Below are 12,401 nucleotides of genomic sequence, written 5' to 3'. Positions count from 1 at the left end.
TATTGTACATATATACATATATTTACATACACTCATATTTTCATGATATACCCATACATTTTTTATTTTGTAAATGTATACATATGCGTATTTTATACTTTTATTTTGTTTTCACACATGTATTTGTATTTGTTTTTTTGATATATTCCATTCTCTCTTTTTACATGTATGCTGGTATGTGTGTTCGATATATGTGTACATATGTTTGCAACTTTCTTGATATATTGTATTTGTATATATATTTGCGAATATTTATTCGTATATTTGTAAATTAAAGGATCAGATCATATTGTATATTAACTTTTTTGAAAATATATTTTGGTTTTAACCATTCATCAAAGTTATTTTCTTGATTTAAAGTTTTTTTGAATAAAAGCATTATTTGAAGTTTGGGATTTTCGAGGGAAATTGAGCCCTAACGTATTGGGTTCTGATTTTCTTTGTCAATCTTAAATGACCGAGAATATTCTTTATTCAAAATGCATGAGCATAAAAGTCATTTTTGGGAACTTAACTTGTTGTACCCTAACGTATTGGGTGTGACCTGTTACTTTCTCGAAATGAAGATTTTCGCATAAAATAAAAGTGATATTCAAAGTTCGGGGATTATGAGGAATTGTACCCTAACGTATTGGGACTCGATTTCTTTACATGACTTGAACAATTGATTATCCTTTTTTAAATTTCATCATTTGATATGATTTTAAAATCTTTTCAGCCCTCGACAGAAACGAAATTAGATTGAATAAAGCAATGTGATAATATTCTAACTTCAGGCTCAATTCTGACTCTTGTTTCGAACTAATTCTTGATAACAAATCTTCTCCTTGAACCGATAAGTTGGTTATAGTGGTCGATGATGCATTAGACCACCAACCTTTCTGTGTTTAAATTAATTGCTAGAATGCCTAACAACTGACCTTTACCAGACGAACAACCATGAAATGCATATCCACAACTTCAATCATGCGGGTCGTTTAAATTCGATTTCTATGAGACGGTGTCTATCTCTTAAATCAGAGAAGTAACAAATACCGAAATGAAAGTTTTTAAGTGCGAGTTCTAATCATATTTACTTTTTTGACATAATGTCTAGAACTACTCATAGTCCCTCTCTAACCAATAAATAAGAGGATAATGCGCTTTAGCGCACTCGTACCCATATCCTCTTGCATTGGCAACAATGCTCATACCAATCGAGCTAATACTCAATTGGCATAAAAGTTTAATCTTACTAAAATTTTGTAACCTAATCTAGTATTAAAGAGTTACTCAAAAAATTTAAAAGATAAAATATTAGAAAATTAAAATATTATCATAATGAAAATTTTAAAAGTATAATTTTTATAATTTTAAAATAAATATCTTTTTGGCCCAAAACTTTTACAACAACCCATATCTTTGACTCTTTTTATTTTTCGGATTCGCTTTTGCACCTAATCAAAAATAAAATAATAAGCTTAAAATTAATGACATTTCATTAAAAAATTATTAAAATTAAACATAATAATCATGTAAATCGAACGTATTATCAAATTGATTGATACATTGATAATGTAATTTTTTAATTTTATAAGTGAATTAAAAACTTTCATCTATGTTTAATTAATATTTTGAAAAATAAATGGAAGACCAAACTTTTAAGAGTTAAAAGAATCCAAATCTTTACTAAAATATTGTTTTAATTTATTTAGTTAAAATATACACACATTTAAATAATAATTGTTTAATATAATTAAAGTTAAATTTTGTTTATAATTATTTTTATTTTTTATCATAATTAAAATATCCATACTTAAATGGTTTACCTTATGCTTGGATTAAGCAACTCAACCAAGGATTTGGACTTCAATTTTCTTTATTTAAATGTCAACAAAATAAAGTGGATTTGAAATTGATAAATTCAAAATCAATTTGAGACCATTCTAATCTAGATGTTGAATTTTTATAAGTGAGGATTTATAGATTAATAAATTTATATATTTCAAGCCATATTATGATTTTCCTTTGTCTAGTTATGCATGATGAAAATCATGTACTTAAAATTTTTGGTTAAATATGCCAACCATATATTGTAAACGTTTTCTTTCTTGAATCAAATAAGATATACCACAAATTAAGAATGAGTGGAATGGGATATCAATGACTCTTTATATAGTACTTCTGTAAGACATAACTTATCATAGTGTTAATGATAAGGCACAACAGATAAGATTGAATTCAAGTTGTTGGACACAAGAGAAAATCAATTTGAAGAGGATTGAACCCTAATTTGGCGATTAAGCAATCTGAAATGCAAGAATAGGATAATTTGGTGGCAAGCAAAATTAAGTTAATTAATGGACATGTTCTACTCTTACTCTTTTGTTACAACTATCCATGTTCATGAAAAAAAATTAATGTGATACTTGGGAGGTTAATCCTTACTCCTACTTTGAACATTAAAAATGTGTACTTACCTTAATAGTTCTTTAAAAATAAAAAAAAAACCTTACGTGTTAATGAGGCCTTGATACTGTTAATAAAGGCAGAAGCTTTGGGTTTTAAGTACCCAAGTTTGAGACTTATCATGTTTAATTATATATGTGGGTCTCTGAGTTCTATCATGTGATGTTGCTATATGTGTAGGTTTTAATCCAGTTCAATTAGTTAGTTTTAATCTGGATTATATTTGTTCTTAGTATGTTTGGTTGAATAAATTTTAATTTCGTCTTGTTAATTAATCAAATTATATTTAAATGAATTTATTAATTCTTTTTAATACAACGATGATTCAAATTTAAACTTTTTTTTTTATTAGAAAAATAAGTTAAGACGAAGAGGAATTTAAAAGGAATTTAATTTAGATAGAAAGTAGTGATAACTTTTTAAAGGGATTGCCTAAAAAGATGACCGTGTGTCCAAATGATAAGAAAATATGTATCCTGGATTCATCACTTGGATAAAAGTGGATCATATAATGCTTTTTTCATCCATCATAGATAAAGACTACAGTGAGCATTCAACATTAATTTAATTTGGCACATCAATCGTGTGAGTGTCCCTCCAAAACACAAAATCACGCAACCCTTTCCTTTTGTTGACGTTCCACTGGATGCAAATATGCTAAGCAATTCCTTAAATATTGTACTTTATTCTTCTCTTTCATAAATTGTGCACCTTTAAGAATTTAAAAATATCTTGAAGTTTTAAAAGAAAACTAGCTTAAACTATCTTTATTTTTTAATGTAAATAATTTGATCATCAAGCAAATATATCATATTTGATGCACATGTGAAACCATGAACTAAGTATGCTTTAGGCCCTGAGATTCATATAAACACAAATACATAGCAACCGCTAGTTGCAAATTGTTATCATGAGATTAATTATCATTTATATCTATCAAATTATCAGAAAAACCAATGCTAAATGCATAAATTAGGATTCAACTCTTTAATACCTTCTCACATAAGAGCTAAACTTTTCAAAGTTATCATACAAGGGATCAACATTTATAAAAGTCCTCAAATGAAAGTTAAACTTTTCAAAATGGTCAAATAAAAGCCTAACCTTTTTCGAAAATGCTCAAATCAGAGTCAACTTTTTCAAAATTGCTCAAATAAAGGCTTCTCAAATTTCAAATTATGCTCTAGTTGCTTGCTTTTCTTTTCAAGCAACATCTTTTATTTTAAACATGTCAACATTTATCAAAATTTTCCTATAAATTGAGCTAAAGAGTGCCCTTATTTGAGCACTTCTGTAAATGTTAAATTCTTATTTGACCATTTTAAAAGGTTTGACGCTTATATGAGCAACCTCTAAAATGTTGAATTCTAATTCAAGCATTTACTCGTAAAACCAATTTGACAATATAATAACTATTATAAATTTCTTTCTAGCTACAGATTGCCCCATCCACTAGGTGAATAATAATAATAATAAGGGCTTAAAGTATAATTTGGCCTTTAAAGTATACCATTTTTCTTAGTATCTAATCAAAATAGTCTCTATCTAAAGTTACATTCCGTTAATCAATTCAATCCATTACCGTTAAAAAACACTGGTTGGATTGTGGTCCAATAGAATGTGCCATGTGGCACTTCAATCCAATTAGAAAGTGCCACGTAGCATTGCATCCATATGTTATAACAATAAAAATAGATTAAAAATTTTAAAAAATAAATAAAAAGTATAAAAATTCAAAAATAATTTAATTAATAAAAAAATTATAGAACACTACCCTTTGGCTTTGGCTAGAATTGATTGTTAGAAAATTATTTAAAACTTTAAAAATATTTTCCTCGCAATAACTTTTAAAATTTTAAAAAGTATAGTGCTAATATATAGAATAATTTGAGGCATATATATGGCTTGATAAAAAGGACTCAAGAGAAATTTTGTTATATAATTTATAAACTCCTCAATGACTTAAATCAGAGGATATTATACTTTTTAATTATATTTAAATCCACAATCTTCGTTTTAGTATGATAAAAATAATACCAACTCCATTAAGTAACTCAATTTTAATTATTAAAATTTACGAAATAAAATCAATTGTCAAAGTTGAGATGATTTTGACAAGAGGATAAAGAAGGGGAAGGATGTGTACAAGGAAGATTGGACCACCCTCCAAAGGAGAGGGTAGGAATAGTTTTCAATTTCATACCACACCTTTTCATTTTAAACTCTGCACTTTTTCCTTAATTATTTCAACTTTAATATCTCTAATTTTCCACTATCTTCAATTTCAGATTTTTGTTTCTCTAAATTAATACATTCATCACCAAATCTGATCAAATTGGTAATTAAACATAAATTATAGTAAATTTAGAATAAACATTTAAACCAAAATTACGTATATAATTTGCGTGAATAAAACATGAAATTATAAGCAATTGTTTTTTTAAATAAACCAACCCATAATTGTTTTTATACATAAAAAAAAGCCACATATTGCCTAATTTATGTTCATCCATACGTTTTCCAAGAATGTTCTGTATTCTTGAAAAAATTGAAGGAAAAAAAAAAAAGACAACTTGCGGAGAGAGGAAAATAAAAGCTGTAATTTTTTTTTTGCTAAAATACATCACATGCTTTGTCTTGTTGAAGAGCTTCTAACTCGTTACTTAGAGGCACATTAAAAATTTGTAAATTTAATTTCTATGGTAGACAGAGTTTAGCACATATTTGATCCACTACTGTCCTTAAGAATGCATAACCCTTTGAACTCTTCTAAGCATGGTAATAATGGTATATTATTTGATATTTATTACAAAAAGAACAAAAAAAAAAAACAGCTACCAATATTTATATATTGTTGCAATGGAGGAAAAGATTGTATGAAATAATGATGCTGTGTCATTTGTGTCTTTTTTCAATAATTTTATGTCATATCAACATTTTATAATAAATTTTAATATTTTCATCTTGAAAAAAATTATTAATGTGACATAAAACTAGTTGAAAGGAATACACAAAATAAATTTAAAAAGAATATTTGGATATAATGAAAAGGAAAGAAAAACTGAAAAAGGCATTTAAAAACTTGAGCAATGTAACCATAATATCTGGGAAAACAACAAAACCAAAATCCACGAAGAGAAAGGCATGTCATGTGTAGAGTAAAATAGGAGGAAATACAGGGTAAGCTGTCTCTTCCCCTACTTTGCGTGATAAATATATAATAAGGAAAGGAAGGAGCGGTTTTAGGGAAGTAGTTGAGTAAAAATAACAATGGAGCGCAATGAGAGTGGCATCCACAACGTTAACGATGATTACAATACAGAACTTCTGCCTCAGCGAGATGAAAGGTCGTCGTCTTCATGGCGTCTCAACCTCGACGAGTTTCGCCTTCCCCAACAAAGCTTATCCTCTCAGGACGATCCTTTCTCTCGCCTGCTTTGTACCCCTAGTAAGTTCCTTTCTTCTCTTTTTTCCTTCTGCTTCCCTTCCACCTATAAAAGGAGAGCAATGTATGAAGAACAACAAATGCTTTCAAAATAGTATTGAATTGAACTCCAAATTTAGATTTCTCTTTTCTCTTGTGAAGAGAAAGAAGTCCGATGAATCCAGTCTTTTTTCTTAAAAGAAAGGAACGTAACATATTAATGGTTAGCTGATTTTCAACCAAACCTTTAGTAGATTTTTTTTTTCTTGATTGGAGGAATTAGATATTGCACATGAAATACTGGCTTATGCAATTGCAACGAGATTTTTCTCTCTTTTCTGAAGAATTTCGTTTCAACAGCTTTACTGTGGAGAGAAATATTGTGAGAATTTTGTTTTAGTTTTCGCATAATTTCTAAGTGTTGGCTGGTCCTTGTTTGTGCGAAGAGTCATATACAAAACGATAATTAAAAATTCAGAGTCCTCATTTTTGCCTAAATTGCATGATCTTTCTAGTTTTTTGGTAAGTCATTAAGTAGCAACTTGAAATTTGAATTTCTGACAATCCAGAAAAGGAAATTGTTAATAATGATTAGATGAGTCTTATAACGAATTAATTGCCATATGATGAATATTAGTAGAATCAGTGCATTTTTGTTAATAATTTTATCACTTTTTTTTTATACTGATCCAGCCAATTTTTCCTAATTAGCTAGTGGAATTCTACTAGATTGTCTCTCCAACTTTTAGGTCAGGTTTAGCACTTATAAAGCTTTAGGCCTTATTTGTCATCATCTTCTTTTCTATTCATAAAGTTTCTAGGATATTAAAAACAAGAAAGAAAAAGAAAACAATCGCTATCCATTTTAAAATGAAATTATGTATCCAAATAATATATCATCAAAATAATCTTAAATCAAAACTTATAATTTTTTTATTTTATTAAGAATAATTAGCTTATTTAAAATTACACCATTTTGAACCTAAATTGTGATTCAGTTTATTTCATTTTGAAATTGTTTTAGGTTCAATTCATAAGAGTGTTGTCTGTTGAGTGTTAGTAGTGATTTGCTTCTATTAATTGGGTGCAATGGTAATACACATTATATTCTAAAAGGAGATATAGATTCGAATATTGAAAACGACATTGTTGAGAAAATGAGTCATGAACTACAATTGAGGGGGAATCAACTCTTTTATTAAGAGAAGTCTTCATTAGAAAAATCTGAGGAGAGTCCCAAAAAATTCATAAAGTTTGCCAAAGCACCTAGAGTCCACCAATGAAATCAACCATAAATACCTTAAGTACAATATTTTCATCGTTCAATGTTCAAATTAACTACTCAAAAAATAACACTTCAAAATTTGTTCCAATAAAGATTCATTTCCCCTAACACGTAAAATTAAGAAGAAAAAACATGAATTTCATAGCAAACTCTTTTTTTTTTGGAAGGGGCCATTGTTGTTTAATAAACTAAGCAGAGAATATTATTGAGGAAAGAAACCAAAAAAAACCTAAGCATAGAATATTAGGCGCTACAATAAATGCAAATATCATTATTAAGCGCAGTTTTACAGGGAATTCAGCCCTTGATGAAATAATATAATAAATAATAATAACAATGAAGAGATGAGACCTAGGACAAAATTGAATAACAATCCAGGATCCAGCTTAATTTCTTGTATTTGTGGTGAATTTCTAAGGCCTAAATTGATTTTTCTTACACCTGAAATTAAATTATAAACAAAATGCTAAGCTGCCACCAGTTATGGGATCTTTTGTAATGTATACAATATATATATATATATATATAATGAATTTTTTCCCGCTTTTAACTTTATACATAAAGTTGTTTTATTTTTAAATTTGTATTTTTATTAAATGATGAAAAATTAATATTTGTTAACTTTATTAAAGCATATATGTGGATTACCAGATAAATAATATGTTAGTATTTAATTAATTTTTAAAATTAATTTTATATATTGTTTAATAATAATTTTAATGATTTTAAATTTTTAAAAAATTAATTAAATGTTGACATGTCATCCACGTAGCAATCCGCGTGTATGTCACTTCAACAAAGTTAACAAACATTATTATTTTATCTATTTTGGAGTAATTTGACAAAAAATACAAATTTAATAACTAAAGAGATAAGTTAATGGAGTTTTAACTCGATTGACATAGACATTGTTATCAATGCAGGAGGATGTGGGTTCGAATGTGTTGAAGCGCATTATCTTATTATTTATGAGTTGGAGAGGGATTATTGGTAGTTTAACAAATATGATCAGAACTTATAATAAGATTATTAAAAAAAATTAAAAAAAAAATTTCCCTTAAAGTAGAAGGATGAAAATAATTCATCATGAAAAGAAAAAAAAGCATCTCAAGATTTTGTGTATGCATTTGCTAGCTGTAAAGGAAATCTTCTGATTGCAACATAGACAGTCAGGAAGAAGCTGACCAACATCTATTCTAGACATTGATGTATTTTACGAACATATTTCTTTTTCTGGACGTATATTATTATGTACACATGTAAAGATACATCAATCCAATATGTATAAATATGTTAATACCCCAATAAAATTTATAAATTTATAAATTTTTAATTTTCAACTTAAATAAATATAAAAATACTTTAAAATATTAATTAAATGCCAAAACCATATTTTATTTTAAATTTAATTATGAAATAAATAAAACAGTTAAAATTGCCTTTAAAAAAGAAAACTTGTTATAGATTAATACCAGCTAGCGGGTATAAACCGGCCCAAGTAGGTATGAGTGGTACCTAAAACCACAATCCTACATTATTGATATTAGCCCTTCATTTAACTTCACATCTTTTGATGTTTTAGCATTTTTTTAGTTAAATTTATTTATTAATCTTTTAAAAACGTTAAAATGTATTTTTAATAGAAACGTGATGTTATTCAAATCGGATCGATGATCAAATTGATTAGGTCACTAATTTGCTGGTTCGATCGTTTTGATCGGTCCAATTAGTATGATTAAAAAAATATTATAAATTTATTTTTTAATCTATTTTAGTCGGTTCCCAATCTAACCGATTCAAAGCTACTCTCTAGACTGGTCCTTGATCAGTTCCCGATTCAATTGGTCCGACCGATCGATTCAGTCCAGTTCAAACAACACTAAAAAATATTGACTAAAACATTAAAATTTTATATTTCATGCCAACATGACATTATTTGTCTTATTTATCATGTCAACAAATAATTTTAAAACAACAATTCAACTCTTTTCGAAAGGTTTAAGGTCAAATTTGATAATTTTTAAACGTTGATAATTTTCAAATCAATATGTGTCAATAGATACGGACGATATTGTATGATACATATAACTCTGATTTCGTTATTACCTTATGTTGTTTCCCCTGTAGTAATTAATGAAGACTTGTTGTAATGATGTTATGGTTATTTTTGGGTTCCCTTTCATTCAGAGAAACAGCGGAAGGTTTCAGAGTACTACAAAAAGCAAGAAAGGCTCCTTGCAGGATTTAATGAGATGGAGACCATGAATGAGATGGGTCGTTTGCCCGATAGCCTAACCGAGGTTGTTTCTTCTTCGCTGGTTTTTACCTCTGCTTCTCATTATGCCTTGAACATCAAATACAACTCAACAAATCAATGCATTGTAAATGTTATATTAATAGTGAATACCTCGCTGTATTCAGGATGAAATGAAGCAACTTGCAAGGAGTGAGAGGATGGCAGTTCATGCGTCTAACGCTGCCAATTTGGTGCTTTTTGGTGCCAAGGTATTTGCCTCTATTGAAAGCAAATCTTTGGCAGTCATTGCATCAACTTTGGATTCACTCTTGGATCTCCTGTCGGGATTTATTCTATGGTTCACTGCGCATGCCATGAGAACCCCCAATCAATATCACTATCCAATTGGAAAGAAACGAATGCAGCCCGTTGTAAGTTATTTCTCGATAAAATAAATGTATATATTTCTTTCCTGTCACCACAAATATGTCTATTAACCAAGCTTTGACTGTCCAGGGTATCATTGTTTTTGCTTCAGTAATGGCAACTCTAGGATTACAAATATTGCTGGAGTCTGTCAGGGAACTGATTGCAAAGGTGTGTGCTACTCAGCTACCATCAAGTCATTTTGGTATGGCCATTGGCCACAACGTTTTTACTCATTTGGTTCCTTTTGTATAGTCCCACCCGGAGATCAATCACATGCAAGAGAAATGGATGATCGGGATTATGGTTTTCGTGACGGTGGTGAAGTTCGTCCTCATGGTCTATTGCCGGCAGTTCAAAAACGAAATCGTTAGAGCCTACGCGCAGGATCATTTCTTCGATGTGGTTACTAACTCTGTTGGTTTAGCAACAGCTGTTCTAGCTATTCATTTCCGCTGGTGGATTGATCCAACTGGAGCTATAATTGTGCGTTAAATAAAATATTTCCTTCTCAATCACATGCATGCTACTAATATGCTTATTAGCTCATTGTTTCATAATTGCAGATAGCACTATACACGATGAGTACCTGGGCCAGAACAGTGATTGAGAATGTATGGTCACTAATTGGAAGAAGCGCACCACCTGATTTTCTAGCAAAATTGACGTATCTGATATGGAACCACCATGAAGAGATACAACACATTGACACAGTAAGGGCATATACATTTGGTTCCCATTACTTTGTGGAGGTTGACATAGTGTTGCCTGAAGACATGCTGCTGAACAAAGCACACAACATTGGTGAGAAACTGCAGGAGAAGCTAGAGCAGCTACCAGAAGTTGAGCGAGCCTTTGTGCATATCGATTTTGAGTTTACACATAGGCCTGAACATAAGACCATGGTCTGAGTCCGATGCTTGCATCGGTGTGGTTTGATCTCCCAACCTCATTATTGTGCTTTCATACTTCATAAATTGTTCACCCCTTAGCGTCTCTCCTGGTTGTAGTCCCAAATGCTACATAATTTTACTTGTCTTATTATATCATTAACTACGCATCGTATGAATCCCTCTCATTTTTCGGTTGGTTGCACTAGGATAATAATATGTGATTTCATAATTACGTTCATAATATGTTTAAAAATTTTGCGAAAAATTTAGGGGTATCTTCATCTATTCACCTTCAAATTATTATTCTTTTGTTGGTTTTGAACCCAAAAAGTCGAATAATTTTGAAGGTGATTTCAGCAAAAGATTATTCAATGTTGAGTTGAAGTTCAAAATCTCAGGATGGATACAGGGGTATTCAATGTTGTTGTGAAAACTAGAAAGGAGTTTGAAATCATTTTTAAAATTGTTTTATGTTGATCTGAGACTGTGTGTTTCAGAATGGTGTGAAGGGTGGAGAAGGATGAAGGGTTGAGTTTTTGAGAGAAGAATGAGAGTGTAAAATGTAAAATGTTACCCAATATTCTTGATCAAACTGATACTAGAATTAGCAACGAGCAAACTGAATGAATTTTAGTGTTAAACGTTTACATTACTTGTTCAAAATGTATAGAATGAATAAAAAGCACTATAATCATTAAAATGAAAGTTCAACAAAAGATGATGAAGACCACAGAATTACGCAATTGATCACGAATACTTGCACATATCATCACACTACGTCACAACATGTTGCAATATGAATATGAATTTTATAAATTATTTATTATAAAAATAATTAGTTTAATTAAGTAGCAATATTTTATAAATGAATATGAATTTTTAAAATAATAATTATAAAGAGGTTTTTTCCAAGTAGTTAAAGGTTTTTTTTTTTAAAGAAGAATAAGAAGATAATGTCACATTTGATATCTGTACTTTAATGAAATGTCTAATGTAGTAGATGTACTTTGAAAATGTTCAATTGATACCCGTTAGGGATCGACCCGATTAAGCAACAAACAAGTAAAAATAGCAGAAGAAATTGAGAAGATGAACACACAAATTTAACGTGAAAAAGCCCCTTCAAAGAGGATAAAAAATCACGGGCAAAGATAATTTTACTATAATGGCAAAAGAACGAAGAGTACAAAAGATGGAGATAAAACTAAACCCCGAAAACCCAAAAAACAAAGAACCTTCAAAACGTAAACACAAAATTCTCTAAATGTGTTATGAGTTCTAATCTAATGGGTGTATTTACTAAGGTTGTAAAAGAGCCTATTTATAGGCTAAATTCATATGTCAAATAATAATAAAATAATCTAAACTAATTAGTGTTTGACTGAAACAAATAAACAGAGTTTAACTAAAAGATTATTTCTCAAATTTGACTAAAAATAGGAGTCATACTTAACAAATCTCCACCTTGACTCATATTTCCACAACGCCATCTTTGCCAAAGCCCGCCACGAGCCTATCTTGAACTATGCAGGGAATTAACTGAGTCGAATCTATGCTTAGAAACTGGAAGACTTCTAGCCTTCGACTTGTACACTGCCAAATCAAAACTATCCCGGGTCTGATTTTCACGAACACAGTGCCCTAACTTTTCAAAACCTGCATCTAAAAGAGAACCTCTCTTCAACGAAA

General features: G+C 29.6%; 1 protein-coding gene across 1 annotated transcript; it reads left to right on the top strand.

The window, feature by feature from the left end:
* Nucleotides 1-5,542: 5,542 nt before the first annotated feature.
* Nucleotides 5,543-10,897, top strand: LOC105782743 (metal tolerance protein 10). Its single transcript, XM_012607698.2, has 6 exons — nt 5,543-5,896; nt 9,345-9,457; nt 9,579-9,824; nt 9,910-9,990; nt 10,075-10,305; nt 10,386-10,897. Exons 1-6 carry the CDS (start codon nt 5,719-5,721, stop codon nt 10,728-10,730), a joined length of 1,194 nt encoding a protein of 397 aa, XP_012463152.1. The 5' UTR covers nt 5,543-5,718; the 3' UTR covers nt 10,731-10,897.
* Nucleotides 10,898-12,401: the final 1,504 nt, after the last annotated feature.

This window comes from Gossypium raimondii, chromosome 1 (genome assembly GCF_025698545.1).
Source record: "Gossypium raimondii isolate GPD5lz chromosome 1, ASM2569854v1, whole genome shotgun sequence".
NCBI lineage: Eukaryota > Viridiplantae > Streptophyta > Magnoliopsida > Malvales > Malvaceae > Gossypium > Gossypium raimondii.
This window is presented reverse-complemented; position numbering and strand designations above follow the sequence as displayed.

Coding starts and splice junctions, on each gene's coding strand:
- LOC105782743 (XM_012607698.2), top strand. CDS start 5,719: ATGGAGCGCAATGAGAGTGGCATCCACAACGTTAACGATGATTACAAT. Junction 5,897..9,344: donor TCGCCTGCTTTGTACCCCTA/GTAAGTTCCTTT, acceptor CCTTTCATTCAG/AGAAACAGCGGAAGGTTTCA. Junction 9,458..9,578: donor TGCCCGATAGCCTAACCGAG/GTTGTTTCTTCT, acceptor CGCTGTATTCAG/GATGAAATGAAGCAACTTGC.